Here is a 19346-nt window from a genome sequence, read left to right as displayed (position 1 = left end):
CCTCACATCCAGCCTATATTACTGGGAGAGACGCACAGAGCTCACATATAGCCTATATTACTGGGAGAGACACACAGACCTCACATCCAGCCTATATTGCTGGGAGAGACACACAGACCTCACATCCAGCCTATATTACTGGGAGAGACTCGCAGAGCTCACATCCAGCCTATATTACTAGGAGAGACGCACAGACCTCACATCCAGCCTATATTACTGGGAGAGAAACACAGACCTCACATCCAGCCTATATTACTGGGAGAGACACACAGACCTCACATCCAGCCTATATTACTGGGAGAGACACACAGACCTCAAATCCAGCCTATATTACTGGGAGGGACACACAGAGCTCACATCCAGCCTATATCACTGGGAGAGACACACAGAGCTCATATCCAGCCTATATCACTGGGAGAGACACAAAGAGCTCACATTCAGCCTATATTACTGGGAGAGACACACAGACCTCACATCCAGCCTATATTACTGGGAGAGACACACAGACCTCACATCCAGACTATATTACTGGCAGAGATACACAGAGCTCACATCCTGCCTATATCACTGGGAGAGACACACAGACCTCACATCCAGCCTATATTACTGGGAGAGACACACAGACCTCACATCCAGCTTATATTACTGGGAGAGACACACAGAGCTCACATCCAGCCTGTATTACTGGGAGGGACACAGAGACCTCACATCCAGCCTATATTACTGGGACAGACACAGAGACCTCACATCCAGCCTATATTACTGGGAGAGACACACAGACCTCACATCCAGCCTATATTACTAGGGGAGACACACAGACCTCACATCCAGCCTATATTACTGGGAGAGACACACAGATCTCACATCCAGCCTATATTACTCGGAGAGACACACAGACCTCACATCCAGCCTAAATTACTGGGAGAGACACACAGAGCTCACATATAGCCTATATTACTGGGAGAGACACACAGACCTCACATCCAGCCTATATTACTGGGAGAGACTCACAGAGCTCACATCCAGCCTATATTACTAGGAAAGACACACAGACCTCACATCCAGCCTATATTACTGGGAGAGACACAAAGACCTCACATCCAGCCTATATTACTGGGAGAGACACACAGACCTCACATCCAGCCTATATTACTGGGAGAGACACACAGAGCTCACATCCTGCCTGTATTACTGGGAGGGACACACAGGGCTCCCATCCAGCGTATATTACTGGGAGGGACACACAGAGCTCACATCCAATCTGTATTACTGGGAGAGACACACAGAGCTCACATCCAACCTGTATTACTGGGAGGGACACACAGAGCTCATATCCAGCCTATATTACTGGGAGAGACACACAGAGCTCACATCCAGCCTATATTACTGGGAGAGACACACAGATCTCACATCCAGCCTATATTACTGGGAGAGACACACAGACCTCACATCCAGCCTATATTACTGGGAGAGACGCACAGAGCTCACATATAGCCTATATTACTGGGAGAGACGCACAGAGCTCACATATAGCCTATATTACTGGGAGAGACTCACAGAGCTCACATCCAGCCTATATTACTAGGAGAGACGCACAGACCTCACATCCAGCCTATATTACTGGGAGAGACACACAGACCTCACATCCAGCCTATATTACTGGCAGAGACACACAGAGCTCACATCCTGCCTATATCACTGGGAGAGACACACAGACCTCACATCCAGTCTATATTACTGGGAGAGACTCACAGACCTCACATCCAGCCTATATTACTAGGAGAGACACACAGACCTCACATCCAGCCTATATTACTGGGAGAGACACACAGAGCTCACATCCTGCCTGTATTACTGGGAGGGACACACAGGGCTCCCATCCAGCGTATATTACTGGGAGGGACACACAGAGCTCACATCCAATCTGTATTACTGGGAGGGACACACAGAGCTCACATCCAATCTGTATTACTGGGAGAGACACACAGAGCTCACATCCAACCTGTATTACTGGGAGGGACACACAGACCTCACATCCAGCCTATATTACTGGGAGAGACACACAGATCTCACATCCAGCCTATATTACTGGGAGAGACACACAGACCTCACATCCAGCCTATATTACTGGGAGAGACACACAGACCTCGCATCCAGCCTACATTACTGGGAGAGACACACAGACCTCGCATCCAGCCTATATTACTGGGAGAGACAAAAAGACCTCACATCCAGCCTATATTACTGGGAGAGACACAAAGACCTCACATCCAGCCTATATTACTGGGAGAGACACACAGACCTCACATCCAGCCTATATTACTGGGAGAGACACACAGACCTCACATCCAGTCTATATTACTGGGAGAGACACACAGACCTCACATCCAGTCTATATTACTGGGAGAGACACACAGACCTCACACCCAGCCTATATTACTGGGAGAGACACACAGACCTCACATCCAGCCTATATTACTGGGAGAGACACACAGAGCTCACATCCAGCCTATATTACTGGGAGAGACACACAGAGCTCACATCCAGCCTATATTACTGGGAGAGACACACAGAGCTCACATCAAGCCTATATTACTGGGAGAGACACACAGAGTTCACATCCAGCCTATATTACTGAGAGAGACACACAGACCTTACATCCTGCCTATATTACTGGGAGAGACACACAGACCTCACATCCAGCCTATATTACTGATAGAGACACACAGACCTCACATCCAGCCTATATTACTGGGAAAGAAACATAGACCTCACATCCAGCCTATATTACTGGGAAAGAAACATAGACCTCACATCCAGCCTATATTACTGGGACAGACACAGAGACCTCACATCCAGCCTATATTACTGGGACAGACACAGAGACCTCACATCCAGCCTATATTACTGGGACAGACACACAGACCTCACATCCAGCCTATATTACTGGGACAGACACAGAGACCTCACATCCAGCCTATATTACTGGGAGAGACACACAGACCTCACATCCAGCCTATATTACTGGGACAGACACACAGAGCTCACATCCAACCTATATTACTAGGAGATACACACAGAGTTCACACCCAGTCTACACTATTGTAGAGAGACACTCTCGAAATAAAAAAAACTCATACTTATATAAGACTGCATGTCAGTGGGTCTGAAAATGAATGAAGGAATAAAGACTGCAGATTGGAACTTAGTGCAATTTTATTAATTAAATGTAACAATGAAAATATGTAACAATCATTTTTTCCAAGTCTCCATGTCAAAAGTCACTTTAGTGGCCTTTACGCTGCCTGAAGATATATGGTGACACTGTCACAACATTCACAAAACCTCAGTGGGCAAATGTGCTGCTCACCCCATTGGAGTTGAGTGATTTGGCATATTGCAGGGATTGCATTGCAACTCATAGGAGACCAAAAACTACATTTAAACCCCAGCCCTTGCTGCACGGATTCTGATATCTCATGTCTTGTTCTCCATTCATGTGCGGTTAAATTCTGCTGGTTGCACTTGGACTCAGCTCAATGCCAAACCCTGTGGTCAGAGATGCGACTCATAATGCACTGCTCACGGAAAAGGAAACCATCAGCAAAAATCTGGATTTTGCTTTAGACATTAAAGGTAAAATACCCCTTTAAACAATGTTTAACTCTAGTTTTAACCTTGACTTACTGCTCAGGGAGAAGTTTCCTTGGCCGCCCTCTGGCTCTTCCCTGCCCAATTTGGCTTGATTGATAGGTCACTTGTTATACACAAATAAGTCGTGTGTCTCCAATATGGCTACCTCCATATAATAAAAGAAATATCGGTAACATTAAAGGGGTTGTACACTACTTTATATTACCCACCCCCCAATGTATCCCCCCGGGGCCCCTAAGACTTTTTGTAATTACCTTACGTTGCTGATAATGCCTGTGAGCGGCGCTATCACTGGCCACGACCACGACAAGTGCTGGCAGCAGCCGGGGGTCTTTGTCTTCCGCGTTCCAAGTGGATGCCACGCTGTGGGTGGGGTTATTCCCCTGCGTCACACCCGGCATCCACCGCGCGCTCTGCCTCTCCCCATTCATTGGGAAAACGTGCGGTGGATGCTGGTTGTGACGCGGGGGGGGGTAACCCCAGCAGCCACCACAGAGACCCCAGCGCTGAGTCACGCCTCACTTGTTGTGACGTCAGCGCGGGGTCACGTGATGCCTGTGACCGGCCACCGATAGCGCCGCTCACAGGCAGAAACAGCAACGTAAGGTATTTACAAAAAGTCTTAGCGGCCCCGGGGGGATACATTGGGGGTGGGGGCGAGTAATATAAAGTAGTAGACAACTTCTTTAAGCATACGGGGTTCTGATCAGTTGGGTGTTCTCTGAGTATTTGGTGCAGCGATCACTCAGCATGTTGCACAGATGAATGTCTGGCTCCGGCGCAGTCGGAGGAATGTTTGCTTTTCAGTTGCTTCAGATAAGTTTTCAGTCCGTCGGCGTCCAGCTGAGAATTCCTTGCAGCCTGCACAAGTCTTAGCGCCAGGTGGTAGTCTGCCGTCTGTCTGGCGCTCTCTGGCGAGCTGCTCTGCTTTTGCTGTAATAAAGTATTTAAAAAAAAGTTTGCCCTAAACGATCCGCTGCCTCCATCATCTCAAGATTAACAAAACTGTCAATTAGTTATTGATACCAAATCGTGTTTTAGGCTTAGTCATTCCAACATGTCCCTGTATACAGTAGTAGTGAGAGCATTTATTTTCTCACTGCCAGGCAGAGCTGTAAGAGGGAAGTGAGGGGACATTCTGGCAAAAAAAAATCAGTATGATACCCCCCAGTGGGGTTGTATGAAATTGTAAGTGTACGTGCTTTCTCATTCCAGGATTTTCCAGATCCCGAACCCTGTTCTCGGGATCTGTGGAGATTCCATTGGTCGAACCCCCAGAGATCAGTAAGTTGTTCCCTTACAAAAATCTTAGCTGTTCACTCACCAGAATCTTGTCTGCGACTATCCTTGAGATTTCACTGGCGTCCTTCAATATTAAGACAGGTAATGATGTGAGTGAAGCTGCCTTTAAACCTTAAAAAGACAGGATATTACTACTGTAAGCCATAAATATAGAAGACACAGGAGTGAAGCGTTATCCATGACACACGTCTCATTACCGTAATTCTTCTCCTGTGTTTGCCCTTTTGATAGTAAGTACGTGTAAGTTATGGAGTCCTTGTTTCCCGCTTGCTTCACCTCGAAGTGAAAGTTCTGCACGTTCGGGTACATTGTGCCGAGGTGGCACAGCTCCAGAAAATGAGTAGCAAAAAGTGTAAAAGCCTAAAAGAGTAAAATATGTCGCAAAGTAATGACACTGATGGACGCCTAGCGCTGCGGCTTGTAACGTAGAGATCTGTGTCTTCTTACAGCCAAAACCGAAGAGAGATTACAGACGACGTATGGAGAAAGCTCCGCTGCATCTGAAGAGGATCGGTCTCCGCTCCTCACTTGTCTATCATAGAAAATACTAAAAAAAAACTATTCTGTGACATCTTCTTTTGCGCTGAGGCACCTCTGTTATTCCTCTTGGAAATGTATAAATTAACGGACAAGTTGTGTGTTCCCATTACCCTTAGCAATAGAGAGTGTCCTTGCATAGTGTGGGTACTCGCTAGACTGTCAGATTGTGCAGAGTTTGCACCTTTTATTAAAGGAAATAATAACAGCCAGCTGTTCATTTCTGCATGTATTTCCAGGAGGAATTAACAGAGGATGGCATAATGATAATGCAGAGGTCTAAAGCCGGCCACATACATATCACTGGTCGGCTTATCACGGAAATCCGTGGTTTCGATTGACTCTCATCTCATGTGAATGAGGACTTTGGATAAGATAGGAAAGTATTTACTAAAACAGGAGTGACAGGGTCCGTGTCAGGTCAGGGGGGACACAATTGGTTTTCAGCCGCTCACATTCACTGACAGCAAGCAGAGGAGATTGTGGAGACCATGGACTGACGGCTACGCGTCTGCATCGCGGCTCAGCTTACCTCGGATCGTATCAGGTGCTCACAGACGGCGTAGCAGATGCCAATTCCTTCCTCGGCGCTGGTGCCTCTTCCCAGTTCATCGATTATTATCAGGGACTTCTCGTTTGCGTTCTGTATGATGTACGTAATCTTCAAGAGAAAAATTTATTTTTCAAGCATATTTATAATAAAACTCATCCTTAGATAAACACCCTAAAAGGGTTTCTCTGCTTTAGGCATCTCCAGGCTTTTTATGCCTTATTAAGTTATTGACACTGGGGAGATTTGATGCAGAATTTGTCCATTAATCTGAATGGGGTTGTATTTTCAGCTGTCACATAAACTGGACAGTCAGAGATTTGTGTACCTAATCTGCCACATTGGGGGCGTAGGATGTAATATAGATAAGTGGACTATATACCTTAGCCTCCATGCAGAGATCGCAGTGACACAAAAAAAATTGTGCAATTATTTTAGACTTGCGATTTTGCTTTAAAAAAAAAAAAAACTCCCCCAAAAAAAACTGTCTAATCGCAGATGAGCCACAGGCAGCTCGCAGTAACGGGAAGTACAATGAAGTTTACACCAAGTAAGTTGCGGGTGACTTGCAACCAGCGACACAAAATCTGGAAACGTTTGTGACTTTGTGTCACGGCTGCAATGTAAGGAAATCGTTCGAGACATTGTGGTAATGGAACACCATGATCACAATATCACGTTGGCGACTCACCAGTCATAGGCTTCAATGTAGGCGAGTGTGATTTTTCTTTGACAGCAATATTGCGGCTCTAAAATAGTCGCACAACAGCAACTTGTAGACGACTGGCACAAATGATCTGAGAATTGCTGCTGCGGGACACGATACCGTGCAGCTCCAGCCTACTGCCGATCCTTCATTGGATCATGCTCCTGTTTTCAGGTGGTATACTGTTTCTCTATATTCTACATATTGTTTCGATTGTTCTCCGTACTATGTCTTTCGGATAGATTTGTAGTCTTCGGAGCACCACGCTATTCTGTACCTTATCATTGGTTGTACACTTTAATTTTGGGTCTCTCTATATTTTTTTCCCAATACCTCCTTCATTTCCTTCATGAAAGTGGAGGCATTGGTTTCAATATCGTCGTCCATTCCGATCCGGGTAAATATCTGCTCAGCGATTCTGAAGGAGCAATATTCTGCTGGGACGAATGAGCCTGTAAAAGGTAAAGCGGCCGGTGTGTTATATGGTGTATCCGCGAGATGCAGCGAGTTACACTGAAGACTATGGTAACATTGCATTGTGAACTCGCTGCTACACCGACTACTAATTATCTGAGGCTCCGGGTTTTTGTTCTAACTTCTCATTAACATTGCACGGAGCGGCTTATAATCGCACATTCCTGCTCTCAGCAAGACGGCATTCCTCACCGAGTCTGATCACAAAGGATCAACTTGCAAGAGTAAAGAAACCTAGTAAGATATAAAAATAAGAAAGATAAAAGATGAGATACTGGGCTCCAGCAAGGTGTCCGCACCCGGACTGTGGTATCAGCCAAATCATCTCATGTCACTTACGCATTTTGCCTTGTGCAACTTTTTCTGTCTCGTCATCAACTGCCTCAGTTTCTATTGGATTGGGAATTTTATATCAACTTTACAGTCCTTATACACAATAGATGTCAGCCGAGCGCTCATATTGGAGCTGCTGCCAGAATCATCTGTCCCCCCTCCAGACTCCACTGTCCTCCTCCCTCACCTCCAGACTCTTCTGTTCGTCGTCCTCTTCCAGACTCCTTTTTACGTTGTTCTCCTCCACACTTCTCTGTCCTCCTTCTCCAGACTCTTCTGTCCTTTTCCTGCAGACTCTTCTGACCACCTTCAGATTCTTCTGTCCATCCTCACTCTCCAGACTCTTCTATTTATCCTAACCCTCCAGGCTCCTCAGTCTTTTTCCTCTAGATTTTTCTTGCCTCCTCCTCCAGACTCTTCTGTCTGTTGTCCTCTTCCACTTTTCAGTCCTTCTCATTCAGACTCTTCTATACACCTCCAGACTACTCTGTCCTCCTCCAAACTCTTTTGTCCCCCTCCTTCTCCTACACACTCTTCTGTCCATCCTACCCTTCTAGACTTCTCTGTCCTCCTCTTCATCCTCCAGACTCTTCTGTCCTCCCCCTCCATACGCCTCTGTCCTCCTCCTTCTCCTCCAAACTCTTCTGTACGTCCTCACTTAAGACTCTTAACTCCAAGGAAAATAAAAGGAACCACATCTCCTCTCACGACATCATCCATCGAGGGAGAGTCGGAGGCCCCCCATACACATTACACTCTCAGATGCTGGCTGACTTTAGTCTATGTATGGGGGCTTTACATCAGCTGGGATTCAGTATTAGGCCACGGCCCCTCTATCAGTATTCGGTCAGTATTTTTTCTCAGGAGTGGGAGCCAAAACCAGGAGAGGAACAATCAGAGAAAAGGTAGAATAGAAACAAGTCACCAATTCTGCATTTATCACCCACTCCTGGTTTTGGCTCCCACTTCTGAGAAAAAATACTGACAGAATATTGACAGTGGTCCCGTGGCCTTAGTTGCACTGAGGCACAAGTTATGGAGCTCGTTGCATTTGTCGGGGTGATACAGTCACACAACGTCATTAGTGTCTGCACATGTAACCTTGTGGTTGACTCCAATACAAGTAAAGCTGCCAATATGAGCACTGATAAATGTCCGTACCTATCTGTGCCATTATCTGACACAGCGCAATCTGCTTCAGGTAAGTTGATTTTCCGCTCATATTTGGTCCGGTGAGGATGATGAAATTATTCCCTTCACTTATAAAAGTGTCATTAGAAACCGGTTTCCCCAGGGCAATCTTTTCTAAGATCGGGTGCCAGCCCTGCTTCATAGCGGTGGTATCTGTGAATTCTGGACGAACTGCAAGAAAGAGAAAGTGGAAAGTCAGCGTTACTGACGGTGCCAGTTACCGATGGTGCCAGTTACTGACGGTGCTAGTTACTTATGGTGCTTGTTTCTGATGGTGCTAGTTACTGACGATGTGTCACAAGTGTGTCAGAGGTGACAGTTGCCCTGCAGTTGGTTGCAGGGGATCTCTACGTTTGGCATTACAGACATCTTCTTAGAGGCTGGCTGTTTCTAGGACCTAGCGGCTACATCCCTCTGGCTAATTAGCTCCCTGGCCTGGGTGTACAAATACCTGGTGTGTCTGAGAGGGAGGTGCCGGTGATATTCATTACTACTTGTGAGGTTTTAGCAAGAGCAGTACTTCATCCTATCTGGAGCTTGAGGACATATGCGCATTTGTCTGGAGTTATCTAAAGCTAAGCATTCTCCCCCTGCTTGTCTACCCTTGTTGTCTATAGAGTTTAGTGGGGATCGACTAGTGCTCATCTCCTCCCTTCCCTAGCCATACGCCAGGAAAAGTCAGGGTGAGGCACGCGTGCGGCGATTGGTGAAGAGCCAATATAGGGACGTTAGGGGAGACAGGGTGACACTAGACAAGACTAGGAGGTCTCCACTTCCCCCTTTCCGTAGTGTCTGGGCTCACTTTCCCTCTTCCCTTTGTGTTGCACTAAGTCTTTCCCACACCCGGTGCCAGTCGCTGGCGATGCTAGTTACTCAAGGTGCTTGTTTCTGATGGTGCCTGTTACGGGCGGTGCTTGTTACTGGCGGTGCCAGTTACTGATGGTGCTAGTTACTGGCGGTGTTAGTCACTGACGGTGCTTGTCACTGACAAGTTTTCATAAGTAAACATAATTATTAGAAGGGTAGGGTGTCAAATCCCCTCCAGAAACTACACTCATGCCCAATATTAAAAGGACATTTATCACCCCCCCCTATATATAAATATATATATATATAAATATCAGTGTATTTATGCTGCTCTATCTTCTTGCGCAGCCGGGGTTAATGTTCTAGCGATTACTGGGGGTCTGCACGGAGTACAGAGGACAGGAGATCTGCTCTAAAGTAGGATTTTCTTTTTGCTCTGATCGTAGTTTTGTAAACGATAGGTTGAGCTGGATCCTCTTTGGAGCAGGTTTTCCCATTGTTGTAAGTCTTGTCCTACCATTCCCCAGCTATAGGGACTATCTGCTATGTAATCGATATCCGGGTTGTCATCATGCAGGGGGAGTAAGCATTACACCCGCGGTCACGTCACTCGCAGCAGAATTGCATATCGGGGTCTCTTTCGACAATGCAAGTGAATTGCAAAAGTTAGCAGAGCTAATATAAGATCACTGGCGGCTAAAAGCTTATATCAGACATACCCTTGAATTTACCATTAGAGGATGAAGTTCGGTTCTTACCGTATTCAGAAAACGTACAAATATTGGCGAAGGAGAGCAACATGTCCAGCATGGAGACCGTATCTGACAACTTATAGAGGCAATGGATGTGTTCGTAGATCTCTGTGAGAAGTTTACACACGATGCTGAGAAGACAAAAGACAAGAAATGACTCGGATGAATCCTGCTATAGGGGGGATCCCAGGACGCACTTACTATTAACCCTTCCAGGACTGCGATCTGGACATTTGTGTCGGCAGTTTGGTGGCTGATAACTTTTAATAGTGATTCCCTTGATCAAGATGTCATTGTGAAAACTCTGCGAACGCAGCTAAGAAGTGAGATAAATGGGTTCTGAATAACTCAGACGGCAAAAATGATGCGGAAGGAAAGCGCCAGGGTCATAAATATAGAAAATATCTTGGTCTGTATTTTGCATCAATGTTTGTAAGTCAAAACTAGAACAAACCATGGAAAATAAGCAAATCTTTACATAAAAAAAACTTTTATATTGATGATTTATCCTTAGGTAAGGTCATCAATGTCAGATGTGCGAGGGTCCGGCACCACCCACTGATCAGCTGATATCTGCTGTCAGGGCCACTGGAAGCCCCCCGGAGTACAGAGCTCAGGGCCGGAATAGCACAGTGCCTTACCTTGTCTAGTGGTCGTTCTACTGCAGCCCAGATTAAATTAAAGTGACTGTGATCTAAGCTGCAGTACCGAGAACGGCCACTACACAGTGTAAAGTGCTACTGTGCTGGTTCCGGTTCTGTACACTGTGCGCGTCTACGGCCATGACACCAGATATCAGCTGATCAGTGTGTGTGGGGGGGATGCGGACCCTCACACACCTGATATTGATGTCCTAACCAGCTTCTGGACACCCCCTTAAAGTGTACCTATCTTTTTATTTACAATCTACTCCATTCAAAATCAAGTTGAAAATACCATGTAAAGTGGCCACAGATGGGGCTATGTGTCGCTGCTACGTTGCAGTGCAGTACAAGTAACATAACAATTCTTCGCCATGGGACCTGTGTCGTGGCCAAAGTCGCCATGTTGTCCCAGCCGAAAAAGTAACTGCAAATAAACTGTGACAGAAGAGGAACATACAGATAAGACATGTGGTAGATTTCTTTGAGAGATTCCTGGCACCGGTCATTCATCTTGATCAAATCCACTGATGTGAAGCTGCAGTTGTTCTTCACTCGAAACACCTGCGAGAAAAAGAGACAGTAAAGGCTTAACTAGAATTGGTTTGGGGGGAACAATATATATATTTTTTGCTCATCCTCTTTCTGCGAGGGTACATGTATGTATATGGCAATAATGGCGCCATGTAGGTGTGGCACCCCAGGGGTCTGGTTTTCCACAGTAATGTAATGTTATGTCTGAGAGCAGGTGGGAGGTCCTTTGGTCAGGGATCCTGTGCATGCCACACCTCCTGCCCAGTCTTGGGAGGGGAAGAACTTCCCCTGTATAAACCCGGGGCTGAGGCAGGGTGAGTCAGACAAGGAGAGTGGAGACAAGAAGCAGCATAGGAAACAGCAGAGTTACAAGGAGTCAGGGGCTGGCAGCTGCAGAGCTCGCCCTGACTAAGAAGATTCTTTACCGGACCCGGAGTCCGAGGCTGTGGGGACTAACTCCTACCCAGCAGCAGAATCCGTCAGGCAGGGGATTTCAGGTCCTCTGGCCCAGAAGCCCGAAGGCACGGTCACACGCGTGGGACCAGCACCACCATCGTGGAGCGGAAGCCATTAGAAGGCCCCGAGTCACCGGCCATACGGGTGAGCACCACACGGTACACTCAGGGACGTGGGCTACTTACATCAGCTTCTAGCAAGGTAGCCAGAAGAGTACAGTCAGTTTGGGAGGCCTACAACTACGCCTGGCCAGGGGAGATCCCATCTGCTCAAAGACTGACCAGGCCCCGTTTGCTAGCAAGTACTCCGGGAGGGTCTGTCGTTGTTACCAGTAAAGACCCTGAACTACACCGTACCGTCTCTGAGTGGTTCCTGCTACCCCCATCATCCACGTCAGCTGCCCTGAGGCCATACCCCTCCCGTTGGGGGTTATACTATCACGCTGCACAATCCTACCACCGGCTTCAGCGGTCTGCCCTGCAGCAGCAGCTTCCTGGCTGCACTCAACGGGTGGCGTAGTCATCAACTATTTACTACTAATAGACTGCCGTCTAGTTTGACTCCCTGGGCACGGACCGGGTCACCGCCACGAGACTACAACCCTCCACTGATCCGGCTCCGGGTAGGCTCCCGCGTGCGCAACGCAGCGCGACACAGGCCCAGGGGCGCGTCAACTTTGGCGTAGTCGGCAGGATTTCGTGCCCGCAACCACCGGGTACTGCGTGCCTGAAAAGCAAAGACTGTTCAAACTTACCAGTGGTGAAGGTTTCCCGCCATCCGGCGCCATCTTCTACCTTCTTCCCGCCATCCGCGAAGTTTTCCCGCCATCCGGCGCCATCTTCGACCTTCTTCCCGCCATCCGTGGAGTTTTCCCGCCATTGGACGCCATCTTGAGGACGCCGCGCGGGAAGAAGAGGGGCGTGGACTCCGAAAGCGCGCGAGAACTGAAGCCCCGCCTCACGTCCGGACGTTGCGTAAGGTCCTGGAAGGAGCCCAGCAGACGCCGACGTCACAGGAGCACGACGGAAGGTCCTCAACCCTGACGATCCACTGCGGAGCCGCGGCCTACGGAAGAGGATCATCGCAAGGTAGGCCACGGTCCACTAGGGGGGAGGAAGATGTCGGATACGGAGGAGAGCTTCACTGCCTCAACCCCCGCCAGCGCTACCGCTGCTGCAGTTATGCCCTTCACCATGCCCTATATCCCGGGAGCAGCTTGGCTACCCCAGTACTCAGGGGAGTCACATACCCTGCATGACTTTAGAGAAAAGCTGGATAGCCTCTTCCAGGTGTACCCCCTCACAGAAGAGCAAAAAGTGAGCATCCTGGTGGCCCAACTAACCGGGGCAGCCAAAAGGGAAGTAAAATCCTGGCCACCTGGGAGGAAGACTGTCGCAGGGATACTAACCCGGCTGAAGGACACCTTTGATACCCGCACCTCAGCCGAGATTAAGCTTAGATTCTACGGGTGCAAGCAGCGAGCGCATGAGAGTATAAGGGACTATGCACTAAACCTACAAGAGGCCCTGAGGGCCATAAAGCAGACCGACCCTGATGGGGTGGGAAACGAGGACAGGCTATTGACTGAACAATTTATAGAGGGTTTATATTGCAATGCCCACCGAACCCAGTTGCGGGCAATGGCCTTACAGGATCCCCATCTGGACTTTGCACAGTTCAAGGATAGAGCTATCCGGGTGCTCCGAGAACCAGCACCGGGTGGCGTTGTTACCCACAGGCGCCCAGCTATCACTTACCACCAGGAGGCGGCGCCCTTGTCGGCAGGGCCTGTGGGAGCTGATGCGCAGGCTTTGGACAATGACCCGGCTCCAGACCTACACCATCAGGTCCAAGAGCTAGCTAAGAGCGTTGCTGCGCTAACCCGAACTGTGCAGTCTTTACAGGTTTCCACCCCAGGGAAGATCCAGCTGGCATCCGGACCGGAGGACATCCCGTGGCGTCGACCAAGGAGGACCCCACCGGCCAGAGGAAGATCCAGTGACCGATACAGCGAGGACGGACGACCCATCTGCCGCCGCTGCAATCAACCCGGACATATGGAAAGGTACTGTTCTTTAAACGGGCACAACCTGGGGTAGAGGGCCAACCCCCAGGAAAAAGATCACCAGGCCCATCGAACTGGCGCGACAGATATGTGGGAGGACGTCCAGTCTTGCCTGTGGTACTGGATGGCATTCCCATGAGTGCCCTACTGGATACCGGGTCACAGGTCACCACCATCCCGTACGTGCTCTTCAAGCAGTACTGGAATGACTCGGATATTACCTGCTACCCTGACGACGACTTGAGTATCATCGCCAGCAATGGCCAGCCCGTGCCACAGATCGGATTTAAAGAGGTGACCCTCAAAATCGGTAGAGTCGAACTGGCCGCACAGGGACTGATCATTGTAGATATTGATAAACATGAGAGTCACCCAAAAATAACTCTAGGAACTAACGTAATTGAAAATTGTCTTGCAGAGGTGATTTTCCTTTTACAGCAGGTTGCCAAGAACGCCAGCTCCGGCGAGCAGCGGGTGCTCCAGAAAGAGATCCGGGCACTGATGCAACGGCAACAAGTGGAACTCTCCGGCGGTGAGATTGGTAGCGTAAGAATGTGTGACCCTTTTCCTATTGCCATGCCCCCAAAAAGTGAAATGATGATTTGGTGCCGGGCAGCTATTGGTCTGAGAGGTAGAGATTACCAGGCAATGGTAGAACCAGTTTACTCAGACAGTAGGCCCACCATTTTGACAGCACGGGGGGTGGTCAATGTACGCCATGGGAGGGTGCCCATTCGCATAATAAATATCGGGGAGAGGGAAGTGTACCTGCCCCGGTATGCCACGCTAGCCAAATTATATACCACTAATCAAAATTCTATACAATCTGTGGAACCCTTGCCTCCATCTCACCCGGAGGAAGGTAACGGCTCTAAGAAAGACATGGAGGACTGGTGTCAGCAACTACATTTGGGTACTGACTCCACTCCCTCACACCAGAAACAAGGAGTCTATCGGGTGGTTCAAGAGTATGAGAGAGTGTTTAGTAAACACCCGTTAGACTTCGGGCGAGTCAAGGGGGTAGAACACCGCATCCCCACGGGAGATCATCCTCCCATAAAAGAGAGGTATCGACCCGTACCCCCTGCACATTACCAACACGCCAAGGGGATGCTTAGAGACATGAAGGAGGCTGGGGTAATCCGGGATAGCTGTAGCCCCTGGGCAGCCCCACTAGTTTTAGTCAAAAAGAAAGACAACACCATGAGGATGTGTGTAGATTACCGGAAAATCAACCGTATCACACACAAGGATGCGTACCCCTTACCAAGGATAGAGGAGTCATTGGCTGCTTTAAGATCTGCTAACTTCTTCTCTACCTTGGATCTCACTAGCGGGTACTGGCAGGTTCCTGTAGCAGAGGCGGACCGGGAGAAGACCGCATTCACCACCCCGATGGGACTTAGCGAGTTCACCTGCATGCCGTTCGGACTCTGCAACGCCCCAGGAACCTTCCAACGATTAATGGAGTGCTGTCTGGGCCACAGAAACTTCGAGACGGTCCTGTTGTACCTGGACGATGTCATCGTATACTCCAAAACTTATGAGGACCACCTGAAACACCTGGCGGAGGTGTTCGAAGCTCTGGCGAGTTACGGCCTAAAGGTGAAACCCTCCAAGTGTCACCTCCTGAAACCAAAGGTGCAATACCTGGGACACGTGGTGAGCGCTGACGGAGTGGCTCCCGACCCCGATAAGATCACCGCAATTAAGGGATGGCCAAGCCCCTCCAGCGTAAAAGTGCGGCAGTTCCTCGGGTTGGTAGGCTACTACCGAAGGTTTATTCCCCGTTTCACCAAAAAGGCAGCGCCTATGCAGGACCTCCTGATAGGCCAGTCCTGAAAGGCCAAGAACCAGAAGCCGCCCTTCAAATGGGAAGAGCTAGAAGAAGAGTCCTTCCGCCAGCTGAAGATGGCCCTCACGGGGGATGAAATCTTGGCGTACCCGGACTATAGCCAGCCCTTCATCCTCTACACCGACGCCAGTAACATCGGGCTAGGAGCCGTACTGTCCCAGATTCAGCAGGGGAGAGAACGAGTAATCTCCTATGCCAGCCGAAAACTGCGACCCACCGAAAGGAACCCCGAGAATTACAGCTCATTTAAGCTAGAGTTCCTGGCCGTGGTATGGGCAGTCACCGAGCGCTTTAGGCATTACCTCGCTTCTTCCCGGTTCACCGTATACACGGATAACAACCCGTTGACACACCTGGACACGGCAAGACTCGGTGCCCTGGAGCAGAGGTGGATGGCCCGTCTGTCCAACTACGAGTTCACAATCAAATACCGGGCAGGACGCTCCAATACTAACGCGGATGCCCTGTCCAGGATGCCCAACCTGCCGGACGAAGGGGAAGATCCGGAGGGACTGGAAGAAGTTGAACTCCCTGCGTTCCACCGTCATGGGACTATCCAGTATTCCCACCGGGTAAGGGGTAAGCAGGCTGCTACGTTGAACCCCTTACCCCACTACAACTGGGCGGAAACGCAAGACAGCGACCCTGCCGTCCGACTGGTGAAGGAGATGCTGACTCGGCCGGAGGCTCGCCTTGAACCAGACGCTCCGGAGGAAGCCAAACAACTATGGGCGGAGAAGAGTCGACTATTCCTTTACAAGGGGAAGTTGTGCCGCAGAATGGTCAACTCCCGGACGCATGAACTACTCTGGCAAGTAGTGGTGCCACGAAGAGACGCAGCCATGGTGATGGAGGCATACCACGACGGAGCTGGACATTTCGGGTGGAAAAAGCTGGAGTTCCTGCTGCGCGAGCGGTTCCACTGGGTAGGCATGAGGGGAACCATCGAGAAGTGGTGCAGAGACTGTGGCCCGTGCAATCTGAGAAGGAAGGACCGGGCCAGCCAGAAGACTCCCCTGCAGTCCATCGTCACCCGGCAACCGTTGGAACTGGTAGCCTTGGATCATGTAAAACTGACCCCAAGCAGAAGTGGCTACGTCTACGCGTTAACCATCGTGGATCATTACTCCCGGTTCTTGGTTGTCGTCCCCGTCAAGGACTTAACGGCTCAAACAGCAGCTAGAGCCTTCCAGCAGCACTTCTGCCGTCCACACGGGTACCCGGACCAAGTGCTGACGGACCAGGGACCTGCCTTTGAAGCGGAGGTCTTCCAGGAATTCTGCAATCTGTATGGCTGCCGGAAGATAAGGACGACACCCTACCATCCGCAAACTAATGGACTTTGTGAAAAAATGAACCAGGTGGTAATGGATCTTCTAAAAACATTGCCCCTGGAAGAACGCAGTCTGTGGCCTGAGAAGTTGCCCGATCTGGTGGACCTATACAACCACATCCCGGTAGGTTCCACCAACTGTACCCCGGCTTACCTAATGAGGGCGAGACCTGGTAAGTTACCTGTTGACCTGGAAATGGGAGTCCTGACACCTGAGGACACTTCACCAGAAACAGACTGGGACACAGAGAGGCAGCAGCAGTACCGGAGAGTACAAGAGAGCGTGGAGCGAAGTCTCTGTCAGGCTAGGGAAAGACAAGAGAAGACTTACAACCAGTATGCTCCCGCTGTTCCCCTGGTACCCGGAGAGCAGGTCTTGAAGAGGAAAAGACGGCTCCACAAGTTGGATGACCAGTGGGAGAAGGACCCGTACACCGTACTGCCCTCAAGCCACGAGAACCCGAAGGTCTGTACCATCAGTAAAGACGGAGGGGAAACCACAGCCATTGTATCCCGGGACCACCTGAAGAAGTGTCCCGAACAACTGAGGAACCCTGAAGACGAACAAGAAGACCATCGACCCGTGGGAGAAAGGGAAGATATGGTTAGTACCGTGCTCGGGGACTTCCCTCGGTCTTGGACTCAAGTCAATGGTGCAGTTGTGGTACCCGTACTCACCTTCCTCCAACCATCATCCCAAGAACCTACGGAGCAACGGGTAGAGCTGGAAGAACAGCCGGTCCAGGAGGCAGAAGACTCCACACGAGTAGAACAGGAGAATCAACCCTCTGCTTATAGTGAGCCTGCCGTACCCCTAGTGAGACAAAGAGCCGGTAGGCAGCTGCCCAGTTTACCCTTGACAGCTCCTACACCCTGTAGTTCAGGGCCAGACAGTCAGCTCCGTAGGTCCACTAGGGCCACTAGAGGCCAGTTACCCGCACGCTGGAGAATTTGAAGTGTAAAAATAGTTTTATTTATGTTTATCTGTGTATTGTTGCTTGTGTATAATTTTGTGTTTCCAGTTGTTTTTAGGAAACCTTGGTGGATTTACCGGGAATCCTTGTATATAGTTGGAGCGTAACCCAGGATGGACTAGAGACTGTTAAGGACTCGGGGTAGGACAGACCCCTACCTGGTTACGTCTCCCTGTGTTGGTGAAATGGACACTTTTGCTTTTCTTCAAAGACTGCATCCGGTTGCGGACACGCCGTAACCATCTTATGTGTTTTTCTTATAGTATTGTTATTGTTATACTTTGTTATGTTTTTCTAAATGTGTTTAGTCCCGGAGTACTAAATTTCACTAGGGGGGAATGTGGCACCCCAGGGGTCTGGTTTTCCACAGTAATGTAATGTTATGTCTGAGAGCAGGTGGGAGGTCCTTTGGTCAGGGATCCTGTGCATGCCACACCTCCTGCCCAGTCTTGGGAGGGGAAGAACTTCCCCTGTATAAACCCGGGGCTGAGGCAGGGTGAGTCAGACAAGGAGAGTGGAGACAAGAAGCAGCATAGGAAACAGCAGAGTTACAAGGAGTCAGGGGCTGGCAGCTGCAGAGCTCGCCCTGACTAAGAAGATTCTTTACCGGACCCGGAGTCCGAGGCTGTGGGGACTAACTCCTACCCAGCAGCAGAATCCGTCAGGCAGGGGATTTCAGGTCCTCTGGCCCAGAAGCCCGAAGGCACGGTCACACGCGTGGGACCAGCACCACCATCGTGGAGCGGAAGCCATTAGAAGGCCCCGAGTCACCGGCCATACGGGTGAGCACCACACGGTACACTCAGGGACGTGGGCTACTTACATCAGCTTCTAACAAGGTAGCCAGAAGAGTACAGTCAGTTTGGGAGGCCTACAACTACGCCTGGCCAGGGGAGATCCCATCTGCTCAAAGACTGACCAGGCCCCGTTTGCTAGCAAGTACTCCGGGAGGGTCTGTCGTTGTTACCAGTAAAGACCCTGAACTACACCGTACCGTCTCTGAGTGGTTCCTGCTACCCCCATCATCCACGTCAGCTGCCCTGAGGCCATACCCCTCCCGTTGGGGGTTATACTATCACGCTGCACAATCCTACCACCGGCTTCAGCGGTCTGCCCTGCAGCAGCAGCTTCCTGGCTGCACTCAACGGGTGGCGTAGTCATCAACTATTTACTACTAATAGA

The 19346-nt window shown here is 49.6% G+C and overlaps 1 protein-coding gene across 1 annotated transcript in view; it reads right to left on the bottom strand.

Annotated features, from left to right (window-relative positions):
* Nucleotides 1-3928: 3928 nt before the first annotated feature.
* The window catches only part of MSH4 (mutS homolog 4), a 68284-nt gene continuing 52866 nt past the window's right edge, over nucleotides 3929-19346 (bottom strand). Inside the window, exons 13-20 of the mRNA XM_073642679.1 lie at nucleotides 11408-11511; nucleotides 10313-10437; nucleotides 8718-8918; nucleotides 7083-7201; nucleotides 6026-6154; nucleotides 5154-5316; nucleotides 4979-5067; nucleotides 3929-4587 (exon numbers count right to left, since the gene is read on the bottom strand). Coding sequence (XP_073498780.1) covers nucleotides 4396-4587; nucleotides 4979-5067; nucleotides 5154-5316; nucleotides 6026-6154; nucleotides 7083-7201; nucleotides 8718-8918; nucleotides 10313-10437; nucleotides 11408-11511 — 1122 coding nt within the window. The 3' untranslated portion in view covers nucleotides 3929-4395. The remainder of the gene's footprint in view (nucleotides 4588-4978; nucleotides 5068-5153; nucleotides 5317-6025; nucleotides 6155-7082; nucleotides 7202-8717; nucleotides 8919-10312; nucleotides 10438-11407; nucleotides 11512-19346) is intronic.

Source organism: Phyllobates terribilis, unplaced genomic scaffold (genome assembly GCF_046119375.1).
Source record: "Phyllobates terribilis strain yellow unplaced genomic scaffold, ASM4611937v1 Scaffold_8__6_contigs__length_399053987, whole genome shotgun sequence".
Classification (NCBI taxonomy): domain Eukaryota; kingdom Metazoa; phylum Chordata; class Amphibia; order Anura; family Dendrobatidae; genus Phyllobates; species Phyllobates terribilis.
Note: the sequence above shows the minus strand (reverse complement) of the source record. Positions and strands in the feature narration are given on the sequence as shown.